General features: G+C 51.1%; 1 protein-coding gene across 1 annotated transcript; it reads left to right on the top strand.

Annotated features, from left to right (window-relative positions):
• Window position 1: 1 nt before the first annotated feature.
• On the top strand, window positions 2–15,562 carry GGT5 (gamma-glutamyltransferase 5; the record flags this gene model as incomplete). The annotated part of the gene is made up of 12 exons (XM_026037447.1): window positions 2–42; window positions 5,185–5,315; window positions 6,997–7,080; window positions 8,224–8,413; window positions 9,435–9,592; window positions 10,289–10,438; window positions 10,833–10,966; window positions 11,270–11,472; window positions 11,904–11,995; window positions 12,647–12,756; window positions 13,004–13,111; window positions 13,216–15,562. Coding segments are annotated over 12 exons (1,548 nt in total), but the record flags the coding sequence as incomplete, so codon positions are not given.
• Window positions 15,563–16,183: the final 621 nt, after the last annotated feature.

The raw sequence follows: 16,183 nt of genomic DNA, 5'->3' as shown, positions 1-16,183 counted from the left end.
CGCCGTGGCCGCCGACACCGAGCGCTGCTCCCGCATCGGCCGGTACGTGCGGGCGGCTCGCGGGGCGGGGGGCAGCGGTGCCCGCGCGGGGCGGCCGCCCTGTCGCCTTCCCCGCGGCTCGTGCTGCAGATCCTTTGGGGAGCCTCGGCATCCGTAGGGTGTGGGTGCAAAGGTTTGCAGCTCGGAGCTTTGGAAATCCAGCCCGATTTCCACAAGGGGCTGCCTGGGCTCCAGCACCTGGAGGAAGGAGGGATGGGGGGGGCGAGGGGCTGGCACAGATGGGCAGCAGGGTGCAAACCTTCCCAGTAGCATTCCCGGTTCCAGGAACGCTGCACTCGGAGCAAAGCTTTAACCGTGCATTGCACTGCTAACTGCAATGCACAAGGGACTTAWCAGCATCTCTCAAAGGAAAGGTGTAGGTGTAAGGATCTCCTCTGGCTCCCACCGATGCAACAGCTCCATCTGTATAGCACTTTTCTCTTGTGCATTCCAACTTTTACGCTATTATTTTGCTATTACCATCACTTCAGTTCTTTTAAACATTTCTTTACGTGAATGGAAAAGGATGGAACTGAAACCTGCACAGGTAGGACACATAGGGGATGGAGTTGTGGGCTCTTATTTCTAACTAAAGTTAAGTAACTTTAACTAACTCTAACTTCTGACTAAAGTTAAAAAAAAAAAAATTGTGACTTTTATAGAGGACTTTAAGATGCAAAGTGACATATTTAGGAATGCTGTTTGAAGCTCAGCTGCACAGACCTGACGCGGTTCCTCCGCAGTTCTGCCCTGCGGAAGAGGCTCCCCCATCACCCCTGCTGCACTTCCCCTGCATCCCAGCCCCATCCCGCTTCCTCGGCGCCGGGGTTCCCTTTCATCCCTGTCACTCACGTACCCCTTACTGTCCTCTGCTACCTGCACTTTGCTTTCCCCTGGATATTCTGTCACCACAGGAGGGGTAAAATTCACTTTTTTCAGAGTAGTTGTAGCCATAAGGCCCCGCTCTGCTCACCTGTACCCTTCATTTGCCTCCTCGTTTCAGCAGCAAAGGGAGCAAGGGCTGGGCAGAGCCAGACGCCCCAGGGTGCCCCACTCCTCCACAGATGCCATTTTATAGTAATTGGAGTTTTGCAGAAAATACCACCATGTATCGTCCAGTCTCAAAGTCATGACTCAAAGTCATGAGGTTTAAGAGGGAGGAAACGAGCAGAAACAATCATGGGTTTTCTTTTTCCTTACTACATACTGGTTTTAGCTCATTTTTTTTCTGAATGTTTCTATGCAAACACTCATATATCTTTGCAGTTGCTTCCTCCCAGCTTTGCTGTCCCCCTTCCTGCACCCGTCTCCCAGTCATTCTGGGCCAGTGCCTACGATTGCAAAAGCTACTCATTAAGTTTTGCAAATTGCGCCTTAATTAAAAAAACACATTTTCCCCCTCCTTAAAATAATAGTAATAGTAATAGTAATAGTAATAGTAATAGTAATAGTAATAATAATAAAAAATGCTTAAATGCAACCCCATGCTCTGCTCTCTGGGTTAATCTCTGTTGTTTGAGGCAGTCCTGGGCAGCTTCTCTTGCAGTTGTAGCTGAGTTGCTTGGAACTAACTGCACTGAACCTCCTGCCTTCAGAGCAATCCCATCTTTTTGTAGGTGGGATCTTGGGGCAGGGAAAACACCTCAAGGGCCTCTTTGCTGCTCCCCATCGTGTGCTCAGCCGTTATCCTCGGGTTCATTCCTTTCCATCTCCAGCTATTTCCACACGCTACAGATGTGTAAGGTTGTCCTTTCTGTGGTCTTTTTACAACTCTTTGGATCCTCTACAGAAAACCAGCAATCTCRGCCAGACGCCACTGTGTCATTACCCACATTGGCAAGTCCTGAGCTTGACTTAGCCTAGCCGCTAGGTCTGGTTCCCAGTGTTGAGTGAGGTCAGGTTTTTGGATGGATTTTGACTCTGGCAACYGGGAACTGCAGGAATATTGCGTAACGGAGTGTCCATCTCCAGCCTAGCCCTGCTGGAAGGTTGGCCCGGAGTGAACTGAAGGACTTTGAGGAAGAAGAGGAGCAGGCGGCTGAAGGCAGAGACTTCATTTTACACACCATTTTACACCCCAAACTGTGGCTTGGTAGCTGAAGCTACCAGTAACTTATCCTTGTGTCACGGAGACCAGAGACGACTACCTTGGTTCAACCATCCTCTCCATCTCTGAGCTCCTGGCCCCAAATGATTGCCTCCCCCTCCATGCTTGTTACTACCAATCCCTTTTGAACACTGGAAGAGATTTGTTTTTTGGGGGTTTTTTTTTGGTTTGGGTTTTTTTTTTTTCCCAAAATCATGCAAAAATATTTCATACCAGCTGCCAATGCACTGCCCTCCTCCTCCGCATCCATGTGCTCCCGAGGACAGGGGAAGCCGAGGCGTGGGAGAAGAGCTTATCCCAGCACGGGCTTGGTGCAGCGGGATGAGGGGCCGTGACCGGCCCAGCAGCCGCCTCCAGCCCCACTTCTCTGCCCACCTGGGGCCCGGCAGAGGCTGAGGATTAAAGTCCAAACGTGTTCATGGGAATCTCAGTTCTACACAGCGGATCTGCTGAGAAAATCCCAGTCATAACCCAGCAGCTGGATCATCTTTCTGTCCCATAGGATTTGCCTTCCCTTCTTCTTTATTTTGATATTTTTAACTTTGGCAACTGACCCTTCTGGAGAAGCAGTTGTTGCTCTAGGTCAATCCCAGTGTTGATTAACTGCTCATTAACAACCTCTCTGTTCCTAGCATTAAGGAAACATCATTAATGTCTGTACCCTAAAGCTTAATTATGGGGCAGGAAGGATATTGGCCAAAACATCTTATTATTGAATTTCTTCAGCTGTGCTGCTGTGATGTTGATAGAGAGAGGGGTACAAAAGCACTTCTCCCATAAATAAATAAATAAATATATATATATATATATATATGTTCCTATATATATGTATGTATTGGCCCTTGCTGGGACCGCTTGCTTCCTTGCTTGAGCTCCAAGCCTGGCTGCAAGGCTCCTGCCTTTCCTTTTCCTTAGCTACAGCCGGGCCTGTCTGCTGAAAGGGGACCTCAGGGATAACGGGGTGCGAGGGAAACAGCATCAGTGYAGCGGGTGAGAGGCAGTTAGAGGTGGTGCTTATGTCCAGAGGTGACGGTGACGGTGACAATAACATATTCAGTAAGCAGGCATATAAACCACCTGGAGATCATCTGGAAATTACAYATTTCTTCTCATCATCAGCCTCCCTGCGGTGCTGCCCACCTGCCACCAGCCTCCTTCTCCTTCGCCTGGTTCCTTGATGGTCTTGGTAATTTGGTGGGATCTTCATCCTTTGGTAGATGGGAGTTACAGTCTAGGGATCAGCTGGGACYAGCAGCCAGATCCATCTTTTGGAGTCAAAGGCACCGCTCTGCCCTGGGGTTACCTGGTTTGTGCTGTCCTGGCTCTGGGTCCAACTGGGAATGTGGGAGCAGGAGCATGGACTCTCAGGTTTCCGAGCTTTGTACACACCACACTCATCTGCAGTAGTTAACGAGTTCTCAGTCCTCAACRCTGCTGTTATAACCAAGCAGCTGAGGACACTGGGAGGTCTTAGCATCATCCAGAAGCTGGACACAGCTGTGCAAATACTAAATTAATAAGCTGGGACTGTCCTTGGGAGCAAGCTGAGCCTTTCCGGCGAAGAACACATTGGTTTGGCGTAGCTCCTGTGAGGAGTGAGGGGTGAGGAGTCAACCACCCATGTTTGGGAGCAGATGAGCGACCATTCCCAGGTGACATGGGAACATTCCCAGGTGATATGGAAGCAATGGGAGCCTCACCAAGGTGGGCTGCTCCTCAAGAGGATGCAGAATGTCCCTGTGGATGTGCTGAGGGTGGGTGGCACTGGCTGCAGAAGGACAAYGGCCGCAAGTCCCATGGAGATGCAGGGCAGGAGATGCAGCCACTGCTCTCATGTGCAAGCATGGTTGGGAACCTGGCGCAAGGATCTGGAGCTTTGGGGACTTTTCTGAAATGTATTTGATTTTTCTATGTTAAGGTCCAACTGCATTGTACTTAAATGAACCCCAATGCTCTGCATTTAAAGGAGCAGCATCGGGCTTCCTCTGCGGTGTTTGTCACTGCAAGCTTCTGCGGGCAATGTTAGGACTTGTTTCCATCCTCTAATGCCCTGGCACGCTGAAAGCTCTGCCAGGCCCTGCACCTCCAGGAGCTTCCTTGCTCCTATTATCCGCTCAAAGGCTGCAGCTCTTCAGCAACGGGAATCTCCCGCTGCAGCGAGGGGACGAGCGGGAGCAGGGCTCCGAGTGCAGCCTCCGTGTGCAGGGCAGCAGATACCACAGGAGGCTGGAAGCCACACGGGGCTTGGGGCAGAAACCCGGTGCTTCCCCCCGGCCTCTTCTCATCCCCTTTGTCCTCATGCTGTTTTTCTGCATGCAGCAGTTCCAGGGTCCTCACCCTGTGCAGCCTGAGTGGTCAGAAACCCTTCCAGCAGATCCCAGTGCCCGAAATGGCAGGGAGGAACCTCCAGTGCACGGGGAAGGGTTTCCTGGCTGTGCTGGAAGGAGGCACTTGTTGAGACAGGTCTCCCTGGCAGAAGGTCCATGCGAGAGCAGCGTGAGCTGCCTCCCTAGGGTGGGCTTCCGTGCGGCCGTGTCCAGGTACGAGCACGTTTTGTTCTCCTCTTGCTGCGTTTTCCTGCGCTTAGGTGTGCAGGGAGGGTTGGTGCTGGGTGAGCCCTGGAGGACACTCCAGGCTGGAGGTGAAACAGTCCCAGGAGTTCCATCCCTGGGATGATCCCGATGGATCTGCTGCTCCCGTGTCAGTGTCCTGGTCCCGCTGTCCAGTGTGTGCCGGGAAAGGCCGGTGTGGAGCCAGGAATGAAGCCAGCTCCTGGCATGAGCTCCGGGAGCCTGTGCAGCTCTGGCCTTTGGCAGCTCTTTCCTCCTCTTCCTCCCATCAACTTTCTCTCTCCRTGTCCCGCTGCCCCAAAGGAAGGAGCCTTTCCGCACTCTGCTGCCCGGAGCTCCCTGCAATTCCAAGGTTTCCCTTGCGGTGCCAGGCACACCTTGTGCTTCCCCTAAGGAGACACAGTCCCATCCTCCTTGTCCTGTTATTCTTGGCTTTTAACGACCTCCTTTCTTCTCCTCCTGGTGCAGGGACGTCCTGGAAAGCGGCGGCACGGCCGTGGACGCTGCCATCGCCGCCCTGATCTGCACCTCGGCCATGAAYCCGCAGAGCTCGGGCCTGGGCGGCGGGGTCGTCTTCACCATCTACAACGCGAGCTCAGGTAGGCCAGCCCGGCCGCCCCCCGGGGCCGGGGAGAACCAGCAGCTCTCACCGTCTGTGCGGTTTTTAACCAAAAAGCTGCTTGCTCTCATCAAATGGGATGCGATTTCTTTGCATCTGCCCTCAGCGGGAGCCCGTTGCAGGAGCTGTGCTGCTGTCCTGACAAGTCTTGCAGCGTGAACCTGGAGAGATCGTGTGGTGGGAAGGAGCCTTAGCTCTGAAGTGAACTGATTTTGCRTCCCCTTCCTCCTCCTAAGCAACCTCGAGCGGTACCTCAGAGCCAAACACGGGTCCAGGGGCTCCGTCCTGGACGCCTCGCTCGCTGCTGTGGCGCTGCGTCCCGCTCCATCTGTGTGGGAATGGCTCTGACTTCCCAAAGCGGTGTTGGGATCCCTGCCCCTGCCCTGGGGATGTGTCTTCTCTTCAGAGACCCAAATCCAGCCCTTGCCAGGGCCTGCCAGGAAGCCCTCCCGTGCTTGGCTTAACTTCAGGGTTGTTGTGTTCCTGCTTTTGCCTTTCTACTGCCCTTTYGGCTGCCGTGCTTATCAGCCCCCCCCAACGCCTTCTCCCCCCAGAACCGAGAGATCGAGATAATAAAATCAACAATGCAAACAATAACAATGTCATGATTTAAAAAAAGCTCCTTTCCAAGTGGACCCACGGAGACACAAGCCTGGAATGACTTGGCTCTGTCTTACGAAATAGATGTTTTGGCAAAAACCTCTGTTTTTTTTCCCCCTTTTGGCAAAATTCCCTTCCCATCCGTCCCCAGACCTTCTCTGCTGCTGCTGCCTAAATCAGCCGGCTCTGCAGAGCCATCCAGCACCCTGCTGGGCTTGGTGCTCTTGCGCTGTGGGCTCCCACTGTGTGGTCTAGGATGGAAAAAGAGAAGGCACAAGGCAGAGAGCAGGAGGAGGGATAATTAGGGTAGACTTGAAATAAGGAGCCCTTTTTTCCCCTTCAGTCTCCCTACATACATAGGAAGGGGTTTCAGTATTGCCATCCTACTTATAAGCATGATGSATATGGAAATATGTGTGGAAAGTGGCCCTCTAGAAACACTGAGGAAGAGCATGGCATGCACACACCATCATMTCATTTATAATGAGAGATGGCATTTCAGTACACGACCCACTTGGGCTGGAATCATCTTTAAAAATATGCAAATTTGGGGATAAAATCCACAGCGATGAGGCTGCCAATCTACCTTGCAGATGGACGTGAGACCGACCTGGCTGGTGTTATTAAAGGTTACTCYTTTGCCCCTTCTCTTGCATGAGGAGAGACTGAGTGAGCTGGGCCTGTTCAGCTTGGAGAAGAGAAGGCTGAGAGGGGATCTGATTAACATGTRYAAGTACATGAAGGGRGAATGTAGGGAGGAAGGGGCCAAGCTCTTCTCAGTGGTGGCCAGTGACAGGACAAGAGGAAATGGGTGTAAGTTGAAACACAGGAAGTTCCATCTCCAGGTGAGGAGGAACTTCTTGCCTGTGAGGGTGACAGAGTCCTGGCACAGTCTGTCCAGGGAKGTTGTGGAGTCTCCTTCTCTGGAGGTCTTCAAAACCCACCTGGATGCTGCCCTGTGCTCTGGGTGTCCCTGCTGGAGCAGGAAGGTTGGACTAGATGACCCCTAGAGGTCCCTTCCAACCTTGGCCATTCTGTGATTCTGTGATTCTCGTTCCTAGGAAGGGTCGAGGTGATCAACGCCCGCGAGACGGTGCCGCGCGTGGTCCCGCACAACCTGCCCGTGGGCTGCGCTCTCCCCATTGGTAAGGACAGAGAGGGGACGTGCGGAGCGTGGCGCGGAGCTCGGCATGRGGCAGCACTACGGGCTAGGGGCACCCACCTCCCTCTGCTCCCCTTTGATTCCTCAGGCTCTTTCTGCAGGGATTTGTATGGAAGGAAAAGGGAAAAGGAGTTAGGCCTGTGTAAAAATTTTTTTTAGCAGTAAACCTGGCACTCTGGCCAGTCAGCAGGATGAGGAGCAGGGCATGAGGAGAAACCCATGCATAAGTATTTCTCGGAGGAAAACTGCATTTCCAGAGCTTAGTTCCCAGCAGTTGTTAGGGAGAAAATTATAGCCAGTGACTTCTCCGATTCCCTGGAAATGAAAGAAACAAAGCTGGGATGCTTGTCCCTGTGCCAGGACCAGGAAAGGGCCTGGAAGCGCCAGGAATTGAGGTGCTGCAGCTCTGTACCTCTCTGCCACTTGGCAACTGTGTGTGGAGGCCTCCATCCATTTGCTGTTGCTGGGTTGGCAGTTGTCACTCCTGATTAGCAGCACATCTTGGATCTCCTCACATTCCCTGCTGCATCCATTCCTGCCTCACACGTTTTATTCTGGGAATGACTTAGTGCCTAAAGGAGATTTTTTCTTGTCTTCTTGGAAGAGGAGCCTGAAGAGGAACCGTGAATGAGTCTTTGAGGTTGGAAGGGAATGTTGGAGATCCCTACTCCAACTCCTGCTCAAACCAGGTTGTCTCCACAGTCAGAACAGGTGGCTCAGGGCCGTGTCCTGTCACGTCTTCCACAAAGACAGAGCATCTYATGTCTCACTGGGCACTTCCAATAGCGGTTCCAATACCGGTTCTAGTATTTAATCACTCTTCTTAGGAGTGTTTCCCATCTTGCATTTGCTTGGGATCTCCCTTGCTGCACCCTGKGCCGTGATCCCTGGTTGTTCCCACCACGCACCTCTTAGAATAGCCTGGCTCCACGTTCTCTAAACCCCTCCCAGGTAGTGAAAGAAAGAACGAAAGAACAAAAGAAAGAAAGAAAGCAGCAGCAAAAGCAAATACAAACCCAAGTCTGCTGGTAGCAGCTGTAGCTCTGCCTCTGTAGCTGTGCATTTTCACCCGGGTGTTTTCACGGGCCGGTGCTGCTGGGTTCGACACTGTCCTTGTGTCCCTCAGGACCCCAGTGGATTGCTGTACCAGGAGAAATCCGTGGGTACGAGGAAGCCCACAAGCGACACGGCCGCTTACCCTGGAAATCCCTGTTTGAGCCAACCATCAAGCTCCTTTCTGAGCCACTTACCATTTCCCCCGTTTTGGACAAAATCATCAGTCACTCAAAATTCTCCCAGCTAGGACGGAAACTCTGGTAAGAGCCATGAATTAGGTTGTTGCTATTGCCCCCTTCTCACACCTCTCCTCTGATGCTCCTCTGGAGCATGAGCTGCTTCTGCTGGGTCAATATTTGTGGAGAGGGAGGAAAGGGCAGGAGGGGGGGATGTAGCAAAAGTATTTTTTGAAAATCTTTCTCTGTCAGCAACTCTTATCTTTTTTTTTTTTTTWATTAAGTTTAGAGTGGCTTGGCACAGCAAAGCAGTCTACTATGCACATCTGCTTAGGAATAGCAGCCAGGAACCTGGCCAAAGACGGACTGYCTCCATCTGCTGAGAGAGCTCAACAGTGTGGAAATGGTCCCCCGACGATAGCTTGCGCAGCAGATGCTTGGTTTGGAGAAGCCCCATTGCCTTGAGTCAGCTCCAAGGCAGAGGTCCATGGGGAGGAAAGCTTGTCTACGGAGCAAGCACTGCTTGCTGTGGGTAGGGATTGGACAAGAAGAGCTTTTCTGCTTGTAGACAGGAGGATAATGCGGGCTCTGGCAATGCCGGAGCAGCTTCAGGTAGGGGAGAGAAGAGAGGGTCCAGTGGAGGGCAACAAAGATGATTAAGGGAGTGGAACATCTCTTGTATGAGGAGAGACTGAGTTGGGCCTGTTCAKCTTGGAGAAGAGAAGGCTGAGAGGGGATCTGATTAACATGTAGGGAGAATGTAGGGAGGAAGGGGCCAAGCTCTTCTCAGTGGTGGCCAGTGACAGGGCAAGGGGCAATGGGTGTAAATTGAAACCCAGGAGGTTCCATCTCCAGGTGAGGAAGAACTTCTTTGCTGTGAGGATGACAGGGCCCTGGCACAGGCTGCCCGGGGAGGCTGTGGAGTCTTCTTCTCTGGAGGTCTTCAAAACCCGCCTGGATGCCGCCCTGTGCTCCGTGCTCTGGGTGTCCCTGCTGGAGCAGGGGGTTGGATTGGATGATCTCTAGAGGTCCCTTCCAATCTCAACCACTCTGATTCTGTGATTCTGAGAATAAATGCTGGAAATTGATCCATGTTCCTTAACAGCCCCTTGATCTGTGAAGGGCAGAGGTTCCTGAGGCRTGGAGAGACCTTCAGGTGGCCGGCCCTGCAGCGGACGCTGAGGACTGTGGCAGAAAGCGGCGCCTCGGCCTTTTATGGGGGCCTCGTCGGCCAGGCCCTGGTGGAGGACTTGAGGAGAGCGGGTAGGTAACAGCCCTGCTGCACACCAGGAGACAAGCTGCTTCCTGGCTCTTCCAAAGGGTCTCTCACCTTCATTGCGCTTCCAGGAGGACAGGGTGCAGGATGCACCTGGCACAGCGCAGGGCACTGGCCACAGCGAAGAGATTCCAAAGTATTTTGTGGTGCTTTGGGTTTTGGGTACCCGCAGTGCTCTCCAGAAGCCTGGTTTATATGTCTGATATATACCAGAAACCTGATATATATCACACAGGTCTTTATCTCTGTGTGAAAGTCCCTTCTCACAGCCACAGCCTAACGGCATCTACAGATGCACCCAAAATCTTGAGACACCCTCCATCAAAATACATATTTATTTCTGAAAAGCTAAAGAAAACAGAAATCTATGAAACTATTGGGCTAGATATTTTCAGGTCAAATTCACTGGGGTCTTTGGACGTTTCTAGCTTTGTCTCAGAATCAGCAAAATTTGGTAGAACAGCCTTTTTCAGGTAGGAAAGAAGTCCATGCTCAGCCAGGCTGCAGCGTTGTCTATCTGCCCTGTATTTGTTTCCCAAGGAAGGCCCAACGTGTGTGTGTGTCCTATGCCAGTAGAGCCAAGACTCACCCATTATGGCCTTTATAGCACATAGTAGCCCAGTGCCTACTAGAGATTTATATTAATCAGATGATCAGAGCTGCCCTCCAATTTTCTCTTGAAGGCTCCAGTATCTCCCTGGAGGACCTTAAGGAATACAAAGCAGAGGTGACCTCGGCTCTGAACATCACCCTGAACAACTCCACCACGGTGTTTGCGCCCAGGCCACCCCTGGGAGGTGCTGTGCTCCTCTTCATCCTCAAGATCCTGGAAGGTAAATTCACAGGGGAAAAGGTTTGCGCAGAACATGCAGAGCACGTAGAGCTGTAGGTGGGAATACAATGGCAGGAGAGGTCCCAGAGCAGCAGGRAGGCTGTGCTCTGCAGGGTGATGCCCCAGGCTGCTTTGGAGATGACCTGGCTCCTTCTTGCAGTGGGTTAGTATCACCATAGCTACTGCAAAAGCCAAAGGACACCTGGTTTTCCCAGGGCTTCAAAGCCACTTTGAAAAACGGTACTTGGTTGTTCCTGTTCTCACATCCTGCTCAAGTGCTGGGGGGCCAGGTAAGAACTGGGATAGGAAAAGGAGGTTCATTTCAATATTTTCTGCAAGACTTGAGTCCTTATATCCTTGAATCCTTAAACCAACATATTCATCCTGCTCTGTAGAGTATAAGCTCCGTGAAGAATCACTGGCAACACTCGAGAAGAGGGTGGAAACCTACCACCTCATTGCAGAGGCTCTGAAGTTCGGCAACATGCAAAGACCCCTCATGAGTGACCCGGCCTTCTCTGATGCCCAGGTGAGCTCGTGGGGTGCACTGGGGTGGCACTGGGCACCCCCAGCACCCGCAGCCTCTTCTGCACTGCCGTTTGACCTGCCTACCTACTAGCCTGCCTATCACTGGCACAACGCAACAGCACCAMGGGATGCTCCAACACCCACTTTGCAGCCAGACAAGGAGAGCAAATGCTCAGAACTGCTGCTGGGAGCAGCCCTGCTGAGGCCGAGTGCTGGACAGCGGGTCCTTAAGCCCTGGCACTGCACTTGTGCCCACGGAAAGCCCTGTCTGTGCTTTCCCGATGCCATCTCGCTGTCCCCGTAGGTGACGGCTGAGGCCCTGCTGTCGGACGATACTGCCCAGCTCGTCAGAAGCCGGATGGACGGCCACGGTGACCACCCGCTCAGCTATTACCAGCTGTCGGCGTCCAGCCCGAGCCACGGGTACCAAAGCAAGGGCACCACGCACGTGTCGGTGCTCGCCGCCGACGGCAGCGCCGTGTCCGCCACCAGCACCATCAACTACCCGTGAGTAGCCCAGGGGCATTTGGATCACACAGGATGTGTGCCAGGCTCACGGGAGGCGAGCAGCAGCTGTGCACCACAAGGACAAGAAAAACCCTGGGGCTTCAGTGTTTTGTGCAGCAGGAATGTCTCATATCCATGAATACCAAGACGTCTTGGCACATCAGCTGAGGGGAATATCACACTYGAGCTCCATAAACCCGTTGAGCTCTGCTGAGAGTTTCTGCAGAGCTTCTGTGGGCTGGGCAAATCCCCATGTCTACCAGTAAGAGGGAGCTTATATTCCAGCCCAAGAGCTTCTTGGACACTGTAGCTGGTGCGGTTCCAGGCTGGGATGAGGAGGCAGAGGAAGCCCTGCAGGGTGCTGTGTTCAGCCACCATCCACACAGCAGAGTGCTGGTCACTGAAAAGCCACTTTTCTTTCCCCGCTGCAGGTTTGGCTCCTTCGTGTATTCCAACCAAACCGGGATCATTTTAAATAATGAGCTTGCTGATTTCTGCATAGCAAACAGAAGCATTAAGCCAGGTGAGCCCTCTTACCCCGAGATAAGGATCAAGGCCAGGAGATACAGGCCAGGTACAGCTGGGCAAGGGGTGTCTGCACATGAGACACTCATTCCTTTTGTAGGTCTGAGTGAGAGGGAGTTTGTTCTGAACTGAGAGAGGATTAAGCCCCTGGGCAAGTGTTTTTCCGAGTCTATGCACACRTGCACTCACATAAAAGAATACTGGTTCTCTTCTGTAAAAGAAAAAGAACCGAAAGAACATTTGGTTTCGGTTTCTGACTGGGCAAAATAGAGATTTAAAAAAAATGCTCATTGTGGATAGGTGGGGATGAGAGGGAGTAAGTGAAGGAACTACTTATAAGGCGAGGGTGCCTATCTTCTAGGTTCACTTGTGAAGAAATACCTGGTTGTATGCACAGTATGGGAGTGCTGCAGGTTTCCCCTGAGTTCTGCAACACAGCGTTGCCAATACAGAGGCAATGCGAATGAGCCTTCCCTCACACAAGGTCCTGTGTCCTCAGATTTCTCCAACAGCAGCAGATGCTTGATTTTCTATGGGTACAAGASCCACACAGACAATACAAGAAGGGCAGAAAAGAGAAATTTATGTGTCTCTCCAGCCCCYCCAGGCAGCTACATAAGAGGAATGATGTTCTCTGCTTCTGCTGTAGGGGAGAGGCCTCCTTCAGCCATGGTGCCTTCCATTCTCCTATCCAAGACKGGAGACATGCTGGTGATCGGAGGATCCGGAGGGTCCTTGATTGTCAGTGCTACGGCGATGGTGAGTACCAGGGAGAGGAACCTCCAGTGAGCAAGGAGAGCACACGTCCAATAAACCCAAAGGAATCCCTGTGCTGCTGTTAGCTCTGCTATGCTGGAGGCCACGCTGAGGTTCTGCTGCCCACTCAGCCTCTCCTCCCCTTCTTACCTCTAGCTTTACATAGACAGGAGACAGGTAGCTTCGGTGCAACTGTAACCCAGGTCCTTGCCCACCACCTCCAATCACTGCGGGATCTCTTTCATTGCAGGCTATCATAAACAAGCTGTGGCTTGGCTATGACCTGGAACACGCCATTGCAGCTCCCATCATGCATGCTGAAGGTAACAGAATCCTGTTTGAGAAAGGCTTCAGCGAGGTGAGTGGCCTCACTTGGATCTCAACCTGACCCCACATACACGGCCTTCGTTTGCCCAAGACCCTGCCCCATTCATTCCATGTCCTCTTCTCTCCCCACCACAGGAGGTGAGGAGAGGCCTGCTGAGAAGAGAGCATAAAGAAAAGGAATTCATGTTTGGAATGAATGTTGTGCAGGGGATTTCCAAGGAAGGAAAATGCATCTCTGCTTACTCGGATATAAGGAAGCTGGGGAAATCAGCTGGATATTAGCATCAGATGTCATGACAGCTCCTCTATTCTAACCAAAAGCCCCAGAGGAGAACTAAATTTGGCTTGGGCATGCCAGCATCAGTTGTTCTCTTGAGGGTACTTCCAGAGGATGGACAAAACTGCTGATGACGCCCAACTCCAATGGACTGCAAATACCCTCAGGCAAAACAAGGATACGTCAGCCAGCTTTGATTAGAGCTACATCGTCCATGACATCTTCCATAACACTTCAATATTTGGAAAAGCGTATTTCTTGTGCAGACCAGCTATTCAAAATAGGAAGATACACAGTGGGAAAAGGAGAACTGGTCCAAAACCCACTGGGAACACTGTGACCTAGCTGTATCTTCTGTTTGTGCTGCAGAGCCTCAGTTAAGAGCATAATTAGTTTCTTTAGGGCTATTGCTCTGATAAGCTTGTTACTGGGACCAGCTGTGCTGAAGCTTCCTGCAGCCTCACACACTGGTGCCCTTGCGAGTGAGGCTCCCATGGAGCAATGTGAATTCCCCGCTCCCAGATCTCCCTCCTTCCTGCCCTTTGCCTGCYGAAGGGAAGCACTTTGGGAAGGCAGGTGGAGGCCTTTGGGAGGCCAGCTTTGGAAGGGACGTTGTTCTTGAGAGCTTGGTAATTTTTTGCAGAATGCCAAGGATGCAGAACGGGATGCCTTGGTTTGTTGCCATGGGCTCAGTCTAGTCAGGCAACYACCACCAGGACAGTTGAGAACTGCCGTGCAGCATTTGCAGAATATTCTTTTATTCCCTAGCCTAACTGCCTGTTTACCAAAACCAGTATCTAACAATCACTAAAGAGGATGAGGAGAAAATTGYAGGACCGTCTTAGCAATTGTAAGAACCATCACTACCAGAAGAAACTCCTGGAGGAGACCCCCGAACCCATTCACCTTGATGCACTTCCTCCCTAACCTTGCCCTGCTCGCAATGACTAAGGGAATTAGATGTGCAAAAAGACATAATTAACAAATATTTATCAAGGCACTTGGACATTAGGCAGTGGCAAGTTGCAGCAGTGCCCAACAACTCCCTCCAACCTGTCTGCCCTTGTATAGCAAAGTCAGAGCAAGGCTCTAACCCATCCCTCCTCCTCCTCCCCAAACACGTTATATCTCATCTCCCATTCAGCCCTCAGTATTCCCACCCCACTTTTAGAGAAGTTCCTAGGAAAGGAACTTGGAAACTGCCTCTGTAAACACTGTGACAAGTATCTGAGCACACACCGTTAAAGCAAATCCAAGCCAGGTCTAGCCACTGTGAACAAAGCCAGATAGGTTGTGAGTCTGTGTTAATAACCATAAAACCCATCCAATGAAGCCATCAACTTGTTGATATCTCAACTCTCAATATTAGCTTAACAATGTCCAGAGTGAAGCTGACAAGAGCCAGACAAGTGTTTTCCTTCGGAAACTCCACGCTAAGGGTGATAGTTCAGGGCACGAGCACAGCTGTGTCAGAGCTGATACACAAGTATTTCCAAGTTGCCACATGATGCCCACGAGCACTTATTCACCTGCATTTACAGCCAGCTGCATGCATACCCCCACATCTTCTTCAACTGGAGCTCAATTCCCTATTTCAGGAAAGTCTTAAAGCTTCTTAAATATTTGAGCTTCTTGAAGACTTCACGTTTCTTGAGCAGAGCCACAGAAGTAGCAAAACACTCTGTTATAGAGCATTAGAGCCTCCATCAAACTCACATTGATCACATTCATGTTTCAACGGAGACAAGTGCAATGGGCCTCCAGCTTGAAGTTGGGTGGTATTTCTGTTTAACTTTTTGGATAGCCAGTTTTGACTTCTATGATTTGCTGAAACTAAAAGTTTTCTACTTTTAGCAAAGACTTCCTCACTTCAGCTACTGTGCCTGAGGTGTTCCAGTGCTGGAAATACCCTCTCCATGGCAGTGACATCCCAGGGAAGCACCTACAGGCACCCGACACCCCTGCAGCTCACCTTTCAGGACCAGATGGACTAACTAGGCTGGTTGTTGGCTACAGCAAGATGTGCACTTTTTAGACCAACTGTGCTTAGAGCTTATGGAGAGCAACCAAAACCCATCTAGAAGCAGGGAGCATAGTTCTTGCTTTCCTATTAGGCTTCAGGACAGGCTCAGCTGTGCCCTGCCTCACCCCGATGCCAGGTAATGTTATCTACAGCCCACCTTATCTACAGCCCAGTGCCACACTGCAATTATCTGCTTTGCTAGTGACATTGAAACAGAGCCAGCTGAGATGCTTTAAAATCTGCTACGTGCTTTATTTGTGAAGCAGAGAGCTCCCCCGTGGCCGTAGGGACCCCATCCCAGCAGGATGACTCCCCATTGCTGCCAAAACCTGCTTGGATCCAGAGAGCCGCAGGCTGGTCCCTTTCCACTCCTCCTACCACCACCAGAATACCATTGTTTGTTTTACTTAGTCAACCTGAAGGACTTTTAACATACCGTTGTACAAAGGCCTCTATTTTCTGATGAAGTCTTTAAATTATATTTTTAATAAAGTGTTTTTAAACCTTTTCTTGTGTTTTCCCTATGACGATATTGCCTAGACTTGCACCCAAGCAGTGTCTAGAGGGGACTTGCATAGTGGTGCTTCCACCACAGTTCATTCTGCAAGGGTATAAGTGCAAGCTTTAGTCCGTCCTAAAATCACCTAAAATCAGTTATTTGGACCGATTTCTGCAGAGTGTCAAGAAACCAAATGCATTAATGGGTATCATTTTCAAAAGAAAGTGTTTTTTAGCWATAGCACTAGCTATTTTAGCAAAAGCTGAGCTTTTCAGCAGGGACGTTTTGTAATGTAGGTCATAAA

The sequence above is a fragment of the Nothoprocta perdicaria genome, unplaced genomic scaffold (assembly GCF_003342845.1).
Source record: "Nothoprocta perdicaria isolate Ctin4 unplaced genomic scaffold, notPer1 scaffold_2, whole genome shotgun sequence".
In the NCBI taxonomy this organism is placed as follows: Eukaryota; Metazoa; Chordata; class Aves; order Tinamiformes; family Tinamidae; genus Nothoprocta; species Nothoprocta perdicaria.
The sequence above is the reverse complement of the archived record's forward strand: the minus strand, read 5'-3'. Positions and strand labels throughout refer to the sequence as shown.